We start from the raw sequence: 23,465 nt of genomic DNA, 5'->3' as shown, positions 1-23,465 counted from the left end.
GGGGAAGTGCAGGGGAAGAATAAACAGGGTACTCCAATGCAGGACAAGTGTGACTGCATAGCAGTGCCATTATGCCACTGAAAGATACACTGCTTGCAAAGCAGTGTAAAACAGTTGGTTCCAGGTACTCTGGTCCAGTGCAATGAGGAAGCATTAACGTTGCTCAAATAAAGAAATGTAAGCACACTCACTGTGATGTTGCCACACAAGGCTTCCTGGACTGTTTTGCATTTATTTATTTATTTATTTATTCGTTTATGTATCAATGTATTTTCTGGGTGATTCCTCCATTTCTCACCAAGGAGAATGGAACATGTGCTCTTTGATTTTTTCCAATAGATATAAGGGCTGTGTTTTTAATCAATACTTCTCTACTTCCTTTCCAGTCATTGTTGACATAAATGAAGATATTGGAATTGATTTTTCTTTGGTGGGGAATCCTGAAACCACTGAGCAGTGCCTAACAATCCCTTCAAAGGTAAATTATTAACATCATCTCATTCACAATGTGCCCAAGATGCTAATCTTAAAGTGCCTGCATGGAAGTTCGGGTGGCATTTACGAATCTCCTTTTCAATGGTGCCAAAGGCTATGCCCCGACTTGAGTGCCACTAGTTACCTACTCCATCTCACTCAATGGCACAGTAATACTGGATTCGGGCCACTGGAAGCTTGTTGATAGGGAGAGGTTTTTAGGGTGTCAACATCCCACCAATCCTTCTGAGAGAAGATTCATCTCAGAATTTAAATTGTGGTAGGTCTGTGCAAAACTACCGGTCTGGTAAAATGGGGGAAAGAGGGCGAGAGAAGTGAAATGGGAGAGAGATGTGGGGAAGAGGCTAGCAACTGGTTTTCTTCATTTTATTTATGTTCTTTTAGAAATGCATTCCTTTGGTTACCCCACAAAGAAAATCTGACTTGAATTGAGTATGCATGTGTGTGGGGGTGATGTTAAAGAAATGCCGGCTAGCGTCACCAGGTTGTTCTGGCAAACCGGTCTTCAATGCAAGCTGAGGAGAGGTTGGTCCTTCTCAATGCCAGTCTGAACTTCATCCAATCCGGTTCAAGGCAGAGATGGAGTGGGAGGAATCCAAGACGCCTTAGCCTTGGCGGGTCTTCAGCCACCAGAGGGGAGAGAGCCACAACTAGGCGAACAGCTTCACACGTTTTATTTACCAAGCTGTTATGCCTGGCATTTTGCACAGCAGGTCCTTAGGGACATTTGATTGGCCTTTACAATAGCAGTGTTTCCCTCTGTTCACCTGAGTCAGCTCATGGTGCAGACCGCACACGCTAGTGCATTTTGGTCATCAGTCAAATGAATCAGAGTTTGTGGTGTAACAATGAGATTGTGGGGGTGGCTGTATATTATTATGTCATTCAAAGAGTAACTGTGAAACGATAAATATGTGTTTTCTGCTTGTCCTTCTTCAGGGCCAGTTCTTCTTAAAGAAAACAAAAGAAAATGCCCCGTTTTCCCCAATGCCGTTCTCCCTGCCAGTCCAAAACGAGCGCATGGTGTGTGTAGGGGTCTCCGAATGTGTCTTAAACTCGGCAAGCGAAGCCTACTTCAGATCTGGTGCTTTCACTCTCAGCTTGGACTCTTTGGTGAGTTCCCATATATTCCGTGTTCGAGACCTCCTTTTGCGGTCCTCCAGATTGACTTCCGCCTTCTGAACTTGTGCTTTTTCTTCCCAGCTCTCTGAAGTCGTGATAAACAGCACTGGACTCTCTAAATCCTTCCCAGAGGTGAGTTCTGACACGTATTCTCCAGTATGTACATACATGCAAGATTGCACAACGTCTCTCTTTTATTTCTACATCATCGACAAGATGATGTGTGCCATCACCTTCAAGGTAATGTTACAAATGACAATGCATCTATTTCATGGGCATGTTTGATGTCCACTCACATCATAGACGGGAGTAGCAGGGGGCTGTCTGAAAGAAAAGACGTCACGGTTCATCTTCCCAATATTGTGACTGGTACTGCTGTGCTTGGAAGCTGTGCTTTACCTATCGGTGGCAAGATTTCTCCTCTAAGGATGTGTTACATTATTAACTGGAGAGGCAGCTGCTTGGAACGTGTCATCCAAAATAGTGCATGTGGTCCTGTGCTGCAGCGTAATCCTTTTTCCCTACCGACGAGTTCGCTGTAGATCCTAAGGTGAAGGGCGCTGCCGCAGGACTGCGCGGGTCATCTGTCTGAGTGAAGTTGGTACTAAAGGCCTAAAGGGGAAGTGCAGTGGAGAGTCATGGCTGAGGTGTTTGGTGATGCATGGGCGAAGTAAACGAAGACTGTTAGCGGGGCCTGGGCCTCCCTTTCGCGTGATCCCCACAATGCGTCCAGAGCAACATGCTTGATGTGGACTTCTTGCGTAGCCCGTTATTGAGTGGGTTCCTGACTGGAGCGGATGTGCCCCCCAACCCCTGGTTGTGTTAATGTGGCAGGAGCCACATGCACTCTTGCTGGGGGTTGCAGGTCCTCTTTGCCAGAAGTGCAGACCACCACAACCACTATAGCCCAGCAGGGACCCTTCAGATCTACTGTTTCTCCTGCCATTTTGTTGTGTTAGATGATTCTGTGTCTATGGCTCTGTTGCTCCATTCCACATCGAGTTATCTAATGTGCTCCACACCCTCATCCTGGTTCGCACACCCAAATAAGAGACAGCGATCCTTACAATTTCTGCACTGTCATTGTCTGCATTGTCTTGCCTTGTGAGCCCTTTGACATAGCTTTCCTACTTCACCATCATATTTGGCATTCAAACATTAGAACATCATGGCTTATCAAAGGTAGCTCCTACAGTCATTGCTCTGTCTAGATTGTAATAACCTGTATAACAAACATACCTTATTATTTAGCTCACCCCATATTCTTGGCGCACATTGGGTCGGCTCCCTGTCCAGACTATGCCCTCCTTTATGTACATTCAACTGGCATCCTGATGGCATTCCAGCCTCTTTCCTGTGGTATGAGTGTGGTACCTTCTCAAATGCGTATGTAACTTACCTACTATGTTTTCGTTTGTACGTGATGCTGCTCCCTGCAACATCAGGCGAGTTTTCCCTAAGTATGTATCTCATGCGCCTGATATGTCACTTATGTACTCTGATGTAGCTCCCCGCCACAAGAGGCGAGTTTTCCCTAAGTATGTATCTCAAGCACCTGATATGTCACTTATGTACTCTGATGTAGCTCCCCGCCACAAGAGGCGAGTTTTCCCTAAGTATGTATCTCAAGCACCTGATATGTCACTTATGTACTCTGATGTAGCTCCCCGCCACAAGAGGCGAGTTTTCCCTAAGTATGTATCTCAAGCACCTGATATGTCACTTATGTACTCTGATGTAGCTCCCCGCCACAAGAGGCGAGTTTTCCCTAAGTATGTATCTCATGCACCTGATATGTCACTTATGTACTCTGATGTAGCTCCTCGCCACAAGAGGCGAGTTTTCCCTAAGTATGTATCTCATGCACCTGATATGTCACTTATGTACTCCGATGTAGCTCCCCGCCACAAGAGGCGAGTTTTCCCTAAGTATGTATCTCATGCACCTGATATGTCACTTATGTACTCCGATGTAGCTCCCCGCCACAAGAGGCGAGTTTTCCCTAAGTATGTATCTCAAGCACCTGATATGTCACTTATGTACTCTGATGTAGCTCCCCGCCACAAGAGGCGAGTTTTCCCTAAGTATGTATCTCAAGCACCTGATATGTCACTTATGTACTCCGATGTAGCTCCCCGCTACAAGAGGCGAGTTTTCCCTAAGTATGTATCTCAAGCACCTGATATGTCACTTATGTACTCTGATGTAGCTCCCCGCCACAAGAGGCGAGTTTTCCCTAAGTATGTATCTTATGCACATCCAGGCACCCTGTCTGCCTGCTTTGTAACCTTGTAACTGTATCCTATTAACACTTTCTGTAACCATGCCCTTAAACGAAATCGCCTAGATACCCCTGTGTGTGCTATATAAGAACCATAAATAAATAAATAAAGAAGCTATCTTGGTGCACATCAGATTACAACTGTCAATGTGAATTCAGGCAATGCTCTGCACAATTCCTGTCTACTCTTTGCTGGGCTATGAACCATTGGGACAATTGCATGCTGGCAGAATTAAGGGGCTTCAGTCAGTTTTATCTGCTCCCTTAGGAGTTATCGTTGATTTCACTAATGCCTGAGGTTTCGCCAAATTAAGGTATTTTTGACGACTGCAAGCTCATGCCCAGTCTTGCAAGACAAACAATGAAACGCGAGTCCAGCCTAGTACAACACATTATCACTTCTTAAAAAGTTCAGCTCTCATATGGTCTTTAAAAATGGGGTGCGGAATGGTGCCCCATAGATTATCAATAGGGGACAAGTTATGCATTCTACACTAGTCTGAGGGGAAGGGGGCAGATTTAGGACGGTTAGACCATTTCTGTTTCACCTGATGTTGGTGGTCCTTGTGCAGTGCCTTTGATGGCGAGGGGGCAGGCAGCATGGCTGGAAGATGGGTGGTGCTACCATCATGTCCTGGAAGATCTGCAGTTTGAATAATCGCACAAAGAGGCATAGTGTGTTTTTTTTCTTACGCAATCACAGCATTAACATGGCAATACTGCTAGAAACACATTAGTGTGCTAATGAATATAACAAGATAAAGTAGAAGGTTCAGGTATTGGACACTAGTTATTTGTCCTATTTACTTATGTAAGGGGGTGCTGGTCAGGTTCGCTAGTGGTACACCATTTGAAAAGTTGAAAACAGTATCCAACCCCCACTGATAGGTTTGTAATAGTGTTAGGCGACCTGATTGGATCAGGAGTAGGCCTCATGAACACACATTTGTCTAATGTCTTTGATCCGGTGTAGCAGCCCTGTACAAGGAATTCATTAATGATAAGTGGATTTTAGGGAGGAAATTCCAAATGGATGCTAGAACCTTGTTTTGATGGCTTTGGCCTGCCCAGGAACACCAGGGACAATATGGAATCTCAGAGATAAGGCAACATATTTTATTAAATTAACCTCTTATGCATTGTGATGAACCGTGCTGTGTACCACCAAAGTTGAACACTGGCTGGCAACTTCTTGCTTCCAGATCACCTGCAAGGGCACACTGCACAATTATCTTAATGTTGTTTTTATTTACTTTCAATAGGCAATCATTTCTCCAGTGTCATTCGTCATGTTATGACAGATCATGCCTAAACACTCTCATTTTCTTTCTTACATTTTATAAAAATAAAATAAAAAAGTGTCTCCATTAGCTCACAATGGCCATTATTACGAGGTAGGTGGTAACCCGCCGGCGCTACCGGCGGCTTACCACCATCCCCGTATTACCGTTGCCGACGCCTGACATCCTGGTGCTACCGGGATATCGCAAGTGGCAGAGGTACAGTAAGTTTCCATTCCCATGGGAATGGTTATCCTGAAGCATTTAGCGTTAGTGAAACATATGCCGCGAGGGTCCTGAACTCCCGCCCGGTCAGGCCTGCCAGTAGCTCAGAGCCCTTACTGGCAAACACAGAGCGAGCCGGCCTGGAAAAGGCTTTTACCAGCACCTTTATTTCCGGACCGGCTCACTCATAATGAGACCCAATGACCCTAAATGCCTGCTAGGACTGACTCCTAGTGCCAAGGGTCTGCAACCTTTTGCTCTCCAGATGTTTTGAGCTACAATGTCCATCATCCCTAGCTAGCATAGTGAATAGTGAGTAGTCATGCAAATGACAGTCCAAAACATCTGGAGAGCCTCAGGCTGCAGACACCTGAACTTTCTTTGTTACCATGTAGACCACTCTGAGCCTGACTACCAAGAGCCAAGGTGTTGTTTTTTAAATTAAACTAGTAAACTTCAGAACAGAGTCTCATTCAATTCACCCTAATTTCTTGAAATTCTAAAATCTGTTTGTGTTGGCCTGACATCGAGAATTCTTTTCAATTATGATTGGATTTAAATGTCATGAAAAGAATGCATGCTTTCCTAACTAAATATGTCACCCTTCATATGCCCAAATGTGTGTGCTAAGGGTGAGTTTACCGGCTCGAAAAAGATGATAGCCTAAAGAAACAACAGCGATTCAACGCGGCTCAAAAGATTCAAACTATTTGGAGCTGATGCTCGAAATGGTGGCACAATTTCAAACCGGAATTTGAGCCGCTCGTATAGATGCAAGTATTTGAGCATTCAATTCCTGATCAATACAGCTATTTGGTAATACTGAATTCTAGGATACTGCACCAGTGTCCTAGAATTCAGTGTTAGTGGTGGCTAGGGAAATGATACAACATTTTGGTGGCACCTTTACTTGATCTGCAGGCTACATAGATGCCAGGTAGGTAGCCCAGCAGGACAATGCACAGGTTGTAGAGATCTGTGTGCACCAGGTTCCTCTAAAGCTTACATTCTGTGTGGTTAGGGAGCATCCCATGGTTCAGGAGTCAGTAAGTGAGAAATAGTAGAGCTTGTCGTTTACGGTTATCTGAAAAGGCAAGACCTTGGCAGCAATCACTTTACAACACGTTATTACTGGTTATATAACAGTTAGGATGTACAGCACTGTTTCAGCAGCTGTAGTATGTCATCACGTATGTTTGGATTCCTCAAGGGCAAACCAAGTCAGGCAGCAGGAGAGCACTATGCAATAGTAAATACGAGGTTTCCATGAGAGACGACATGGCAGCATGTGTCCATAACTATACAGTTATGTAACTATACACAGTTACTAGAGAGAGCCAGGAGCCTCTGATAGATGCCATGTATTTATGAAAAATTACTCAAGGGTTATACAAGATGGCCGACAAAATCATTGTCCTCATGCATTCTTTTTTTGTGTGATACAAAATCAGATTTCAAATCAGAAGTGCCAATTGACTGGGATATTACGAGCCACAAAAGCCCCGCTCATCACCCTAACGCCGGGCAACCTGTCTTTAGAAGCCTCTCTCACCGTGGAGCTCTCTGCCATCCTGCCAAACCAGGTCACAAAACTACTCGTCAAACAAGACATGGTAAGTGAACGAGTACATCTGTGGTGAACTGGAGAAAATGAAGGTTTTAGTGCAGGTTGTATATTTTCAATGCTGATCAGAGTGGCCCACCGAACCAAGACACCACAGCATAGCAGTCCGCCCCGCCCCAGTTCTCCATTGGCTAGATTGCAGTGTCCATCGGTAATTTGTATTTGCTCACCTGTGTAGCACAGGGAAATACTCTTTCTCATTCCAGTAACAGTGTGACCTCTGGCATTCATTACTTTAGTGTCTTCCCTTGTGACCCTTTCCAAAGTAAGCAATATTTAAGCTTCATAGACCTGGCCCGAGGGCCGTACTGGGAGTTATGGGCCCTCAAGACTGAGTTAAAGGCTCAAGCTCAGAGAGGGCGTTTAACCAGGTTTACAGTCCCATAACACCAAATATGGCCAGATGGCGTGGTCTAAAAAGCTATTTTAATCTTTTGGGGTGAAGGGAACTATCTACAGCATGTTAAGGAAAGCGAGAGGGAGGGGCTGGACTACGATTGCTGCAGAGGCACATCTGCGAGGTGTGGGCAGCAAGGTGAGTGAGTGGTGGTGGTGCCGTGGTAAAGGAGAAGGTGGGCCACCTATGTCTGGTGTGGAACGGCGTACATTTGGTAAGGGGTCAGAGCCATCCACCTGAACCTTTATAACATAACAAGGAGGACATGGGAGACATTGGGATTCACTCTGCTCTGGCTGTATCTGACAGGTGAGGCCCGGGCAGAATAAACGGTGTGGCCCAGAGGCACAGCTCTCAAACGCAATCCCATGATGAGAGGGAAATTCATGCTGGCAGCCCTCACCAGCAGCAGGGTTATAAGCGTGGTGCTCCTTCTCATCTCAGGAGCACAATGCTGACAGCTCTGCCAGCCTCGGTGACTGGGGGAACCATGCAGGTCCCCCATAGGCCAATTTCCATGACCTTGATTGAATTGCTGAGCTGCTCGGTTCGTATGGCCTGGAAATGTGCCAATGAGGGAGTGCCATGTCACTCCCCAGGGTATACAAATAATGGCATAGCTCACAACTATGAAACAGCAGGTTGTATCAGCCAAATGTTTGATTTCTCACAGTGTCCTTTGCTTTCCTCCAGAACATCGGCATCAGCGGAAACTTCTCTGTCTCAAGCATACGGTCCTCGTACACCAAGCTAAATATGACTGGCTATGTGACTCTAAACAGGTGATTATCCAATTCTTATGCAGCCAATCCTCTGCAGTTTCTTTCAGTATGAAAACATTACTCATTTTAATTTTGTAAAAATGTTATTGTGTCTTAGCCAAAACAAAATCTTGACTTTCTACACACATTACCATAAAACATATACAGCACCACAGAATACATTATTTAGACTACATTCACCTAGAAAGAAAAAAAATAGTTTGTTTTGTGTTACACCATAAAAAGATCGAAAAGCTTCAAGATACATATTATCATAACTCTTAAAAGAATAAAGGAGAACACATAAGAATACAGTGAGTTTTTACAAAAGGAAAACCATTTGCTAAAAGTAACTAAAAAGAAAACGGGAAAAATTCAAAGAAGTAGGAAAGAAGACGTCTAGAGTAGCAAAAAAGAAAGAAAGATCCAGAATAGTAAAAGAAGAAAACATCTGGAATAAGAAATTAGAGGACCCAAAAACTAGAGGGGGATCTACATCTTAAGCATCTCGTATATCTCTGTTCAAATCAGCTTTCTTTCCTTTACATTACTAAATAAGACAAGACGGTGAACATACGATTAGCATAGGTTGAGGCAGGATCTCTTTTTGAGTCAGTATTTTCTTTCTGTTTATTGAATTTTGTTTGACTTTTAAATATCACATGCATTTCCGTCAGCTCTTCGGAAACTCTTCAAAACACTGGTATATAGGCGACCCATATACATCTAGCGATACACTGTTCTAAGGCTTTTTAAGATTTTCTTGGCTGGGCCTAAGTAATAGAGAAGGGACATTCACTTTAAACATGTAGTTTGGCTTTTAATAGCCCAGTGGAATTTTTGTCCAGAGGCCCACAGAGCACTGCTAGTATGTATGGGAAATCTTACAAGATTAGTTTCTTTTCGAAAGCAAACATTTTCATTGCCTTTTGTTGCACATCAAATAACGTTTTGTCAGGCGTGTGCACATATACATAAATTGGTCAGAATCATTTTGTTAGACACAACTGTAATACATGGTAGATTTGGAGTAGAACAATACTGTATTGTGTATGGAATTCCTCTCCCCAAAAAAATATCCCCAAAATTTTGAATGAAAGTTTACAAACAAGTGGTAATCATGACCTCTGTTAGCTGATATGACCAACATGGAGATGCTATACGCTCAGTTAACAAAAAACAACTCACAATTTCAAATTCCATGAAATATTTTGGCTGTATGTCCGCCTTCAACCTTCCCCTGAGCTTAAAAACAAGGCGTAAATTTGTTTACGCTTTACTTTACTGTTCCATGGCATTTTCCTCCCCTTTGAAGGCGGAGTAGGGGCATGAGGCGGAATTCATGTTTCTGCTGTGCTTTCCTCCTGTCTTCAAGGTGCACTTTGTTTTATGTCCGCATGAGATTTTCAGGCCGGAGTATCTCGGAGTAAAACGACCGTATTCCCATGGAATCGGCCTCCATTTAGGACCTGCTAAAAGCGTGCGGGTTCCATAGAAATCCATTGTAAATGCTGCCTGCCAAGCATAATTGGCAGGCAGCATACACATATTTAGCAAAATGGAAGGGAAAAGTAAGGCGTACAGGCCACTCCACCAGCTTGCACTCTTTGCGTCTGCATCATATTTTGCTAAGGAAGAAGATTACATGCGGGTGTACCAGCAGTACGCATGCGCTACCGTTGGCGGTCCTGCGCCTGCAAATTGAACTTTTTATAAAATCTGCCCCATAGGATAATTCAGATATCATGATATCATTATATCATGATAATGACAGTATAGAATGACAGCATTGAATGTTTTAAGCAGGAACCTTTGTAGCAGAGAAGATCAATGAAAATGTGGGAGAAGGTGCTTAATGATGTGGCCTATTTAGGGACTTCGGAGAACATTGTAGACAAATACCTTGGGGCCATCTCTCATAGCAGAACAAGGCGACGGAGGGAATCACTGGTGCGGCGGAAGATATTAGTTATCCTCTCTCTACATATCCATCTTACTTTACCCTAAATAGTCTAGCCTTCCATGTGTGTTCCTATCATTGTATCCTATTATCATCCATCTCTCTTGTTTAGTTTTCTGTTGCTTCAAACATAGGTTTGGTTGAAGAGGGTAGAGATCCCTAATCACTGAGGTAGGTCTGACATGGCCTATTTAAAAGTACTTACAAAACCCAGCAACTTGGAGGGGGGTTCATTGAATCTTTAGCTTTGTTTTATGATGGTCAATTTCAGGGGGAAAAAATAAGTGTGCACTCTTTAAATGAACAGCAACCCATAGTGTTTTACGTAATTAGGGCGACACACATTTCAATAACACCATATTGCTATACAGGGATTTGTGCGCCATTCTGCCCACAAATCCCCATTTGTTAAATAGGGATTTGCGGGCAGAATGGCGCACAAAGCCACGTTTTTCGGCGCACAAATTCCATGAATCAGCTTATATCTTTGTTTCTCCCAATGAACACACTGGTACTGGGTTATGTCTCTATTTATAATTCATCAAGAAAGTCTAAATCTAAAATAGCGTCCCCGGTAATTGAGGGTGCATGCTAGGGTTTACAAGGCTTCTACAGAATGAGAATCCATTGTGGAGCACCAACCATTAAGGCTGCATTTTCACTAGGGCATCAGACCGCTACATTCAAAATAATGGCACCCAGTGAAAATGGGCATATTGCCAAGCATGTGTATGGAGTCATGCCAGAAGTCTGAAACTGTACTGGCAAGAGGGCCTTATTAAAGTGGGTTTATGTTTTGGCTTTGGAGATCTCTCATATCCCTGATATTTTACATTAGATATATGTGTTTGTTCCCCTGTTTGTGTTCGGTTTAGATTCCAGATCCAGCCTTCTGTCTCCACAAAACAAAAGCAATCTGTTGCCAAGGGCAAAGTCTCAGAGGTAAGTGTCGTGCGATGGTGTGCAGGGTGAAGAGGACCAATAGTCTGCAGGGGCATTGCTAAATTGGCATAGGTGGCGTATAGCAGACATGGGTAGGCTGGCAGCCCCTGGAAGCCTAGTCAACAGACTTAACAAGCAATGACAATGTCAATCCATGTGTTGAAATGGGGATCATGCATTTGCTTTCACTGCACTGTTTCTGGACCATCAGGTGTCTTTTATGTCAGGGCCATTCCATTTCCAAAGATACGTGTGTAGTCCAGCTGCATCACAACTCTGTACACATGCTACATGTGCTGGTATACGGTTACCAGGGCACACGCAAACACAAAGCAAACTATCAGCTTATCAGCTTAATCAATGATGCATAAATGACACTGGAAGTGCACGTTTTCACAGAACTGTTACCTGGGTTTGCCACACCACCGGATCACGGGGCATAGACATGGGTTTGGGTGCTGTGAGAATACCCAGACCTGTGCCAAGCCCTCAGCCACAATCCCTCCGCTTTTGGTGGTTGTCTGCTTATTGCAGGCGTATTCAACCTTTGGCTCGCCAGATGGTTTTGTCTACAACTCACATCAACCCTAACAGGCATAGTCAAAGGAGAGGGATCATGGGATATGTAGTTCAAAACATATGGGGAGCTGGAAGTTGCAGACCCATGGTTTATTGGATCGACAAATGTAGAACAAGTGTAGAGTCTGAATTACTGTTGCAAATGACTCACCTACAAGAGAGGCACACATTCGTTTTGGAGTGTGGTGCTGGTATGAATATTTGGCACTCTGGTGGATGCATGCTGTATTTCTGGGTGCACGATGTAATGCATCCGACACAGTGCAGTTTATATGGGGGAATACTCTTAAAACTACAGCTTCAAACTTAGATCTTGGGTCATTCTTTGGTCATGGTGCAGGCAGAGGGCGCAGTGCGATCTGGCGACATTATGAAGCTCACCTGAGAAAAGAACAATTATGTATGGGAAGTGTTTGCTGGCAACCAGTTTCATATTTCATTGATGATTATCTATCACCACAGGTATCAATCCAGTTGATTAGAATGCAATTACTTCTGCATCAAACTAAACTCTCCATTTACAAAAAACAATAGAGCAATTGTTTAAGAACATTTTTATGGCGTAGGTGCAAACACAACAACGAGTAACATGACACAAATTAAATCAGACCTTGCAACACCCGTTTCCTGGTGAAGTACGATAGGGGAGAGGGATGCAGGGGGTAGAAATGCAAAACTATCGCCAAATGAAACACTTGTGGAATACATTTCATATAATAATGTTATCTCTATTTTCTAGACTTCCAAACTTGAGAATTCGATCAAAACCTTGGCTGAAGGGAGAGTGCTGGATATGATAAATGGTGAGATTTGCTCAATGACTGCATAGAGAGATGTGTAGAAGTGCTCAAGATCTCCACTTCATACTCAACATGTACTGTTATGTGTTGTGGTATGTAAAGGTTGCCGGAACTATCAGTTCCTGGCTCTGGTGCTGATGGTGTGGTGGAGTGAAGGGGTGGGGTTTTCTTTCCTCAGCCATTTAAAGAAGGCACTTGCAAGAGGAGGGCCCTTTATAGATGTCCAGGTACAAATAATTAGAAAAATATTCCCAAACGTCTGTTGGGATCTGTGGTTGTTTTAATAATTTATTTAATGTTTAAAACAAAAACAAGTACTAAAGACGAAATTGCCATTAAGCCTGCCTTTGCATTAGACAATATCTAAAAGTGCTCTTTGCTAGAACCTTTGCTATATTGTTTTTGAACTTTTTTGCTAAACGTCAAGAACTGTTGATTTGTTTCTCTCCATATTAAAGTACCAAACTTAATATTGTTTGCTAAAAATAGAAGTGCACATTTAGAATGCCGTAAAGATGTTTTCAAGCGCTGCAAGGGCTGGCTGCATGCGATGGAGCTATACATATACCAAAAGAATACCTACCTAGAAAGTGTAATACCATGTGACTTTTTTTTTTTTTTAATAGACCGCTTGGGGCATGGAATTTCAATCCCAAACCTGCCTTACTTTCCAGTAATCGATCCTTCCTTTAAGATCAACCAGGTGAGACCCACATTTGCATTTTTGTATTTGTGTATGTCTTGTGGGAGATAGCAAATGTGTTAAGTGCTCACATCGGACTTGGAGCCAGCCGTCCAATCAAATTTCAAATCCTGGCAGGGACAAATCAGCCCTGCATGCTTCCGATGTCAATCATTTGGGTGTTAGTAACAGCTATTTTTACTGTGCTCTGAAGATGCTAGGATACACCATGGCGTGCTACATGCAAATGTGATATATTAACGTGTGATCATTTGTATGCATTTTTATTATAATAATGTTTCTTATATATTTTGAACTACACAAGTGACAGGTCAAGGCTGCCACGAACTAAAGTGAGGATGATATTTAAAACGTTCAACTTTGGTAAACAGGTTTTTAATAAAAGGCACATTGAAGAAGCAGTGGGCTACAGTACAGGCCTCATTCCTCATCCTCTCCTCTCTGTTGACATGTGACTGCTGCCATTTCTTCCAATACAAACACAGTGTCATGCATTGCTCATTACTACTGGTCTCAGCTATCAGCGACAGCTAAGGTCTGAGAGGTGGGGGAGGTGTGTCCTTGCATAATTCTCCAGCTACGATTCTGAGAGCCAGTCCTTAAGTAACCACTGGGCACACAAATGCCACCATAAGACACTACGATGTAGTTAATGCTTGGTTGTACTTGATTATCCAGACCCCCACTCTTATCACTGATGCAGACATATTCGCAACAAGATGGGCTTGTTTTAAATAATAATATTATTCTTTCTTTGTCTTTATTAGGGCTTCTGCAGCCTGTGTGGAGATGTTCAATTTATACCACCAACACCCAAAATATAACTAATGCTGCCGCCATTTCACTAACGCCTGTTCAAGAATGTTACATAGTGTATTTAAAAACACTTTTATGGAGAAAACTCTGAAACTGGACGTCAGCCCGAGATATGGCGTCAAAGTGTGATCCTGCGTCATGGAGAGGGTCATTGGAAACATGCATGTGCCGCTGAAAACAAGTGGTTTTGTATTGAATTGGGAAATCCTGAAAGATGCAAGAATTACTGATGGTTCAGCCAGGATTCTAGATCACAAAAATGATGTGCTTTGCAGAAGAAGGGCACCCACAATCTCAGGCGATGTCACCCTTTCATGTTTGTATGATCTAAATTGTTAAAATTAAAGTTGGACTTTCTAATATCACAATTTGTAGGAATGTTCTCTATAATATGGAGAAGATGTCACACTTCAATGTTTGTATGATCTAAATTGTTAAAATTAAAGTTGGATGTTCGAATATCACAATGTGTAAGAATCATCTCTATAATATGGGGAAGAAAAACACAAAATAAAATAAACAAATAATAGTATATTGGTCTTTTAAACTGTAGAGAGAGGATGTAGTCCTATCGAGTCGAGCTCACTTTATTAGGTTCTGTTCTACCTCTTGCTGGCTATGTCAAATGTATTATATGGATATGTATCAGAGTGCAGCAGTCCTGGGAAGTCCATGCAGATGTCATAGCCCTGATGCATTGCTTCAGCCTCATAATCCGGAAAGCTCGTTTCTGAATGACCCTCGTCATTAAAGTTTTTTTTTTCCAATGGTTCCATATCCAGTAGTGGTCTTCGGTATCCCATTCTTGGTTGTTTATAACACTGTGTCATTCAGTACCATATGCCTGATTGACCATGCTTCCAGCCCCTTCAGTACCTCATTCTTCATTGTAATGGTTCAGTGTCATTTTGATTCCCTTCCATAGATCAATTTCAACTTTCATCAAGATAGTTTAGGGTATAAGTGTAATTAGAGTCGAGGTGACAGAATCCTGATAGAAATCTAAGTTTAATTTGCATCCCCTAACCCCTGCGTACTCCCAATTGACTTCAGTTAAGTGTGACGCCGTGTTTACATTTTAAATTATAGGGTCTGGAGAGAAAAGATTACTTATTTTCTCTTTTTATTAGGAAGGACTCACATCAAGCTTTGTGTGGGATGATGGAATGTATCTATGTTTTTAACCTAAACTGTGTGTGTGGGGGTGATGTGCATGGCTGTTTGCGTGCAATTGTTTACTCTGTCTTATTATCTAAAAGAAACATATCTACATTAAGAGGGTACATAGAGGTTTTCAGACATGGTGAATGTGTGTAACGCTTCTGCTGTTTTGGACAAGAATGCAATTATATCATATCCATGTGCCATGCATGTTTTCAGAAATGGTTGGCTCCTTACAATCCCCTCATCATGTTTTCTTTCCCATGCCATTTTCAGTCTGTAACTTCTGTTTGGCTATTTGTGCTCCCATGACTTCTCATGCTCTTGCTTGACTGCCCTTTCCCAGAGGACCTTCTACAATGTAGTAGAGATTGTTCAATGGTCCACGACCTGCTCTATCTTGCATTGGCTGCTCACGACACATGCCAACAATGAGGACAATATAAACTGAGCTATTTCCATGTCCGATTTGTAACAGCTGAACCAACAACATGTGCTACTTCATAGCCTTAGAAAATGCAGTTCAATACAACATATCTCGATGGGTGCCTTTTAAATACTCAATGTTTATCCTAAAAAAGGTCTATGCATGGAGTTTTCAAGGACATGAAGCTTTGCAGGGCCCTAATGTCATCAAACACTGACATATGCTGGCACCACTATTTACAAATTAACCCTCACTGACCAAAGGTTTCAAAAAACGAATTCAGTCGAAAAATCTTAATAGTTATTTAAAGGACTTCAAGAACAAACAGAAAAACATGAAGTGTAGTCGAATACAACACTCTTGGTTTAATTTGTACTCAAATATTCTGTAATGTGAAAAAAACAGAACCCAAAGCCAAGCCAGCAAATAGGACAGCCAGGGCAAGATTTCAGCAATGCATGCCCTTTCAGGTACTTACAAAGGCCAGTGTGTTAATTATAAACGTTAAAGATAGAGAATGTTTAGGAGTCCTGGTGCTGCTGGTTTTATCTGCATCATTTGACACCATAAGGACCCCTAGCCTCATACCGAGTCTGATTGAATTAGGCAATGAGGGAACTGGCTTATACTCTTGTTGCATTCCATCTCCCGAGCCTTGCTACCAATGGAACGTGGAAGGCTTGGGAGATCGGAGAGTGGGGGTTGTGAGTGGTGGAGGGAGTGGAAAGCAGGAAATAATCGGGTGCAGTTCTGTTCTGATTTCATAAAGAAATTCTTGAATAGTTATGCCATTAATCACACTTGCACCGCCCTTTATCATCCCAGGGCAAATGGTTTGGTGGAAAGAGTTAACAGGTTCATCAAGGGCAGAATCCAATTGACCTTAATATCAAGCGTACCATGAAAAGTGATTCTGAATCACATGTTGGGGGGCTATCTCACCAGGCCACACTCAGTGACCAAAGTAGCACCATTTGTTTCATTGAAAGGAAGGGAGCCCACGAACAACGTGTGTCCGGGTTTGCTGGGTTCAGACAATTCTGATGCAGTAGACAGGAGTCCATAATGGACCTGATCAAGAAGAGTCAAAGGTATGGCAAGGAGGTGTTTGATTATGGAAAAAGCGTGAAGGATTGCGTGTGGAAGGTAGGAGATTGGGTGTTGATTTGTAATCCTAGATCTACTTACAAGTGTTTGGAAAGCAAATTCCTGGACCCGAAGAGAATTTCTGCTGTTAGGAATGGAGTTGTAATTGTTGAGGAAGGCATGTTAGTCCCTTGTGGTGAAGGAAACAGCTAGGGCAGTGTACTGTCGTTAGAAGAGGAGGGTGAAGGGGTGTCAGTAGGAACCAATGAAGGTGATGAGGAGACGGCCCAATGCCAACAAAAAGAGTGAGAAGAGAGCCAGGTTGGATGACAGACTTTGTGCCTGATTGAGAATCAGGAGGGCTCCGGTTGCAGTGTCACTCTTTCAAATTAATGTATATATGGTCACCCCTCATAACAGGAATGTATATAGATTCTTGTCCCCCAAATTGTGTCATACTGCATCCTTTTAACTAGCTAGAATCCATCAGCGTCTTTTCTACTCTCTAGTCTCCCTTTTGGCAGATCATTAGAAGATGGTAATCACATCCCTACCTTCCTCGAATTATACATGTGTTACCTGTGGAATACTGCAGAGGTTGGCATTGTCGCCACTCATATTTAGTATATTCCTTCACCCTTAATTCACACTTTCAGCTTTAAGTACTGTAAATAGGCAGATGGCACACAAATCATCTTGAAATGGACACCCACACTCCTAAAACAGGACTGAAGAAAACCTTTATTATCTATGTTCTTTGGGTCGAGAAATGGATGAGCCAAAATTTCTTACAGCTCAATTCCACTAAGACCAATTAATTGAATACAGATGCATCAAAACTGAACTTTTACACATTCTGGTCCCCATCATTGGGCACCTACACCATTCTGCCCACATCAGTCAAAAGTGTTGGTATGAATGTAGAAGAGAAATTATCCTTAGAACCGCAGGTCAATCATGTCATAAAATGTGTTTTTTATTCTCACCTGCATGCTGAGGGGAGTACTCCTATAGTTGGAATGGCCCTTTTAAATTAAAGCAATTACATCTCCAGTCCTATCGTGTTTGAATTATTCAAATGACGTTTATGCAGGCACACCACAATGTATTTATTTTTTAAACTTCAGAGATTTCAGAATGCTAATGATGAAGGCTGCCCTCAGAGAGCACACCAGTCTTGTGCTTAGTGAATTACAGTCTCTACTTGTGGAAAAATGGGTTCAGTTCAAGGTACTCTGTTTGGCCCATAAAACCGGTCCTCTCCTTTTTCTCCTCATGATTAATTATACATTATTGTATTGGCCTTGGAGATCTAAAATGTGAAATGCTTAAATAGGTGACCCATCAATAGGAGTTATTCTGGTGGCCGGTTCTTCTCTTATTTGGAGACATGCTAATGTGATTGCCTACCAATAGCTCTTTGAACTAAAGATAACTCAATCATCTTCAGTAAACAATTAAAAACATGACTGCTTAGTTAATGCCCTCACTCTAAAATATTCGTCTCACTATTAAGACTCTACGGTAATTTGTGATGCTCTCCAAAAAGAGATACTCGCATAATCAGTTTACAACTAGACATTACTTTGGTACCCTCACTGGTCTACTCCTCAAGCTCCAAGAAGTCAATGGTGGCCTATGATGAACTTTACAAATAACACAAAATATGTGTAACGTAACAGCAATGGAGAATTGGTGCTCCGTGGGATTCTGTCATCCATTTCTACGGTAGGAGAGATGTTGCAGAGTGTGGCTTCAGGTATCAGGCTCGTAGGAGGGGGCCAACAGAGCAATGTTTTCAGACAGGGTGAAGACAGAGGAGATCTACATAGGTTAAACATGCCACACAACATGCAGGTAGCATTCAATTCGTAATGCACATAATCTGAATGCCCTGTATGTTCAATCCCTGAATGCAGAGTGCTAATATACTTTACTTTATGGCTCATGGCATAATCAGATATTCGGAGCCTCATTCTGAGTTTGGCGGTAATTCAGTGGTAAATCCACTGATTATTGCCAACATTTGTTAATGTTACCGCCACTTGTCCCAGGGGTTTACCGCAGTATTACAAGAGTTGCTAGATTAGTGTTAGTCCCAATTTTAGACTCCATGGGGATCCGGGAAGAATTGTCGCAAGCGGTAATTCTGGCAATTTGTGGAATTAAAGAGGAGGATGTACCTCCAGCATCACCCCCAATTCCTCCTGCCCTGCTTTCTTAGCTGACCTTTCACCGACACACAGCTGTGGCCATTAAAAGTCAGGCACACAGGGATGAGAACTGCAGAAGTTTGCAGGCACATTTTAAATAAAGTAGGCAGGCCTATACCATATAGATCTATATCAGCAATGAATGAAAACTACACATTCATAAATTCATGCTGACAAGTGTAACAATGATGGCAGTCATAGCAGAGAAATATGCTGACCAATGTTTGTTAGCATCTGGGAGGTGCAGCTGTCCCAATCAGAAGGCTTGGAAATCGGCCAACATCCGAGATTAGCATGCAGTGTAGAGGAGCTCCCCAATGAGGAGGCCAGGAATGCAAGTGTACACTTGCATTCACCTCCCGTGTTAAACCCCTTAATTCAGCCCCTATTATCCATCCACCATTTTGTTTGACCTTTGCTCCTAGGCTCTGCCTGTTGCTGTGCCAACCGCCCCGTCTAACTCTCCCTTAGTTTCAGTACCGGTGACCATACTCCCCCTGACCCCATATCCTCCCTTACCTATCCTGCTGTCTCTCAGTGTTCGCCTAACAGGCCATTTGCATCATGGCCCTAGAACAGCAGAAGGACTAAGATCATTTGCTGTTTCTAGTGCTGGTCATGTTAAATGTTATGCTTCCTGAAGGAAAAGGGGTATTTGCGAATCACACTGACCTTTTTCCCTTATTAAAAAAATACTATAAACACTCAAGAAAAAGTTTGTGAAATGCTAATAGCTATAACCGCCTTTTTGGGGGGTCAGAGGGGACTAGTAATTACCTGAGAAATCATCAAGGTCCTTGTCCCAAACATAGAGTGATACCTTAAGTATGTTCCCGTATTCTATGCCTACTGAGCGGCTTCCTACATTGCTTGCTGCCCTTTTCTACCTCAACAATTTTTCTACCAATGGTCCCACTGTTGCTCTGCCTCACCCCCACCAGTACTTCTTTGTCATGTACCCTCACATCTTTCTCCTCTCCATCAATGCCACACACTCTATCAAAGGGCTCAATTTTCTCCCTTATGCCTCTGCTTCCCTGTCTGCGCCATCCATCCTAAAATGGGCTCAAATTGATTCCTTCCCACCTCCCAAGATCCTTACACATTATATTTGTAGGCCATACCATCCATTAGCTTTTCCTCAATCTTTGGTGTTCATTAATAACCGCTCAAAGTTTATGATTAAGATGAATGTTAATTGAAAAATGTTCTGTGGGTGAGGCATGTACCTGAATGGAAATGTTAAGGATTTCAATCAGGCGATACACCCTGGTCTCAGCCTAGTATGCAGCACACAACCAAAATGCTTATTTTGTTACTTATGTAGGTTCAATATTTGAGAGATAAACCCCTCATATCACACCCCTTTTCAAATACCCCGGTTCACGATGGACCAGGTATCAGGCTGGTTGGTAAAGGTAATATTTATTTATTTACTTATTTAAAATTCAAATCAAACATTTAACCCTTTAGCAACACAGATGAAAAACACCAGGGAATAGAAAACTTTTGGCTTGTTTGGAAAGATAGCACTTAAGTTAGGATTTCCCCCTGCAATATTCCTCAACAGACAAATAAGCAATTCTAAATAGATGCAAGGAAGCCGCAAGTATTCAGGAATGAGGAATCAGAAACAGAATTCGAATCCAACCTTCCCTCCACAAACAAGCGAGAAAAACGGATTTGAACCTTTGCAATGTTAAAGTGACACTCGGAAATGGCTGAATAAACACTGAAAGTGTGCAAAAATCCCTAAATCAGTACACATTTCTATGGGAGAAACATTGGAAAGATACTAGCAGTCATAAGCAATAGTTTCAGCAAAAGTAAACAATTCGCATTTGAATGGAAGGTTTAGAATAAAAATAACACGTGTAAAACTTTGCAAAAATGTAGATACCCGCCTGAAATTAACCAAACGTTTTTTTTTATAAAAATTGGTGAAATTCACTGATTTTGAGTGCGGTTTGAAAAGAGGTCTCTAGCTATTAAACTGAGGGAGATATGCAATGTAAAATAAGAGGCGTTTTTAGATAAATCGGGTAGTGAAAACAGAAAAGAAACTCAGTTTGGAGAAGAATAGTTTTACTCTAAGTTTTACTCTATACTAGAGCATTCCGGCTAGAATAACAAAGAGGGACACAGTAAGCTCTACAGTTGATTCATGACTCCAACCCCAGATCGCCAGCACCCGCCCTGGCGGAACCAGTCGGATCACTCGAAATAGGATTGATTGTTTAGGATTTACACAAGATAAAAATGACCAAAGAAATGGCTCTTAGCAAGATAAATCAAGGACAGGATGACAGAAAGGATTCTGACAATGACAAGTTATTAAGTTGATAGGATGGTTTAGAGATTGGGATAGGACAAGGCAAGGCAAGGTATGCCTTGGTTTTCTATGATTCCTATAAATACCTACAGTCCACTTTAATTAAGAATTTTGGACCATCAAGGGTTCTGGTCACCACACGGATCTGGTCTAACACAGGACAGCTGGGTAAATCTGGTCACTGGATTGCACTGGACTGACACTTCTGGTTACTGGATACTACAGATCAGCGGGGTAGCAAGTTTGCAGCAGACATGCATCTAGTAGAAGCAAGCCAGGCTGGATCAGGATGCTTCCCTTGGGGTTTGGCATTTTTTTAGAATTTGAGCCCTAGCTGAAAATGGGGTGAGCAATGCATAGGCCTTAGCTTTGCAATGAAAATCTGGAATCAGGATCAAACAGGATGAAGAAATCAGGAACCGGATGCCACGTAGGAATTCAGGAAGAAAGTCAGGAATCAGTGTGTGTCCTGTGTGCTGTCAGGGACCTTTATTTATCATGCGAGGAGACATCACTACAGCACATGGCAGGGGCAGGCTTACCACTCCTGCCTCTAATAACAGGATTAGGCAAGGTAGAAGTCTCCTCCTAGCTCTTTGCTAATTGGATCACAGAAAAGGGATGTCATGTTTATGGGGTGATTTTTACAGTGTTTAGAAACCTCCCCTACCTACTGGAACCAAAATCTAATTTTTCCATAAACACATATTTATGCAGTTGCAACCTCTGAGAAAATCAGATACACAGGTTACATATTTCAAGCGTCATCTTTCAATCCAAACCCCAAGTCTGGGGGACCTGGTTTCGCCTTGCTGACACATTTTGTTAATTTTAAACATGAAAGATTTGGCCTAAAATTCCTCAATTTTGTATACAGATGCACATTTACCCCAGGGATGTATGTACAAAATGTTATGTTTGCAACATCAATACTTTCCCCGTATTCTGTCATTATTTCTAAATTCTGTTCCTTATGCAGCAATGAGTTCTACCAAGTTTTCAAAGAGAGAGCATGAAATTAGATTTAGAACTACGAACATTTCATATTTTTCCTAATTCTTGCTTCAAAGTTAAATGCCTTTAAAGTTCAGTTACAAAAAAGCCTTTAAAGCCAAAAGGAAGTCCATTGTCACTTGATCCGTTTTTTCCTTTCTTTCCCCCAACTGCTGTCAATTGTCAGTTTCTTTGAAGCAGGATGAGGGGCCTCTCTCTTGATCGAAGGTTTTATTTCCCCTCACATTTGACAGGTGAGCGTCTCAGCCTGCTATTGTCCCAGCTTGGAGCAAAGACGAATGTCTGATGAGCTTGTGAAGTTTCTTTGTCCTGGTGCATTCAAAGTCTTTCAAGCTGGCAATTAGCTCTTTCCTCTGCCAGAAGTCTATGAGGTGCCACCCTTTCTCAAGGCTAGCAACTGGCAGAGAAAGTTTTTTTATAGCTTGCCAATTTAGCTTATGAGTTTTAACCTTCATTTCCTCATTTTAAATCTTGACTTAACAAAACCTGTGGAATCAAAACAGTTTATAGATGTACTTTTACCAGCAACAAATCTTTCTGCATTGCTAAGTAAGCAGGCCTTCACACAACAATTTACTTTTAAATAGGCCATTTTTTCTCTTCAGTCAGAAAAAGCACATTTTACTATTTCTTTAAATTTGGTTTTCATCTCCAGCAAATACACACTTTATGCAGCTATAGTTCTTTTCTTGGGTGCTGGAGTGGTTTTGCAGCATGGATACATTTAAACAGGCATCTATTTAAAGTCTTTCTCTGAACAGCTGATTTTTAGATACTTTTGCAATATAGACGCGTTTCCTCTATAAAATGAAAACAAAGCCCCTGGTTGATTTTTCAAAGATACTTTTGACAAGAGCTGTCATTCAAGAATTAGGCTGGTTCTGCTGAGGCACAATGGATGATCCTGGGCATTGCTGGGCCTTTTTAATCACAGTGGTTCATAAGGACTGGATGAGTTTAGCGCCAATGAGCACTTTTAAAGGTTGAAAAAGGTGTCATTGTAATAAGGCATTTTGGATTTTCAGCAAACTAATGCTGCCTCTTTCACTTCACTCCATGTTAAATGTTGCAGAGCACACTGGCACATTCCTGCAGTGAGTACTCTGTTCCACCCCAACTGAAATGTGTGTGGCAGGGTGGTGCAGCCATTTTTATGGTGGTTGCAAAAATGCAGTTTTGAGATCCTGGCGCGCACAGGAGTCAGCACGGCCAGTTTGCTGTTTCTTGAACCAATGCAACAAGTGATG

At 42.3% G+C, this 23,465-nt stretch overlaps 1 protein-coding gene across 1 annotated transcript in view; it reads left to right on the top strand.

Moving 5' to 3' along the window:
* LOC138579689 (BPI fold-containing family C protein-like) overlaps positions 1-14,452 on the top strand; it is a 56,077-nt gene extending 41,625 nt beyond the window's left edge. Inside the window, exons 8-16 of the mRNA XM_069649929.1 lie at positions 387-478; positions 1,435-1,608; positions 1,699-1,749; positions 6,855-7,016; positions 8,118-8,206; positions 11,021-11,087; positions 12,406-12,469; positions 13,093-13,169; positions 13,937-14,452. Of these exons, the coding sequence (XP_069506030.1) occupies positions 387-478; positions 1,435-1,608; positions 1,699-1,749; positions 6,855-7,016; positions 8,118-8,206; positions 11,021-11,087; positions 12,406-12,469; positions 13,093-13,169; positions 13,937-13,993 (833 nt within the window). The 3' untranslated portion in view covers positions 13,994-14,452. The remainder of the gene's footprint in view (positions 1-386; positions 479-1,434; positions 1,609-1,698; positions 1,750-6,854; positions 7,017-8,117; positions 8,207-11,020; positions 11,088-12,405; positions 12,470-13,092; positions 13,170-13,936) is intronic.
* The last annotated feature ends 9,013 nt before the right edge of the window (positions 14,453-23,465 follow it).

Source organism: Ambystoma mexicanum, chromosome 3p, assembly GCF_040938575.1.
Source record: "Ambystoma mexicanum isolate Mex_15411 chromosome 3p, UKY_AmexF1_1, whole genome shotgun sequence".
Lineage (NCBI taxonomy): Eukaryota > Metazoa > Chordata > Amphibia > Caudata > Ambystomatidae > Ambystoma > Ambystoma mexicanum.
This window is presented reverse-complemented; position numbering and strand designations above follow the sequence as displayed.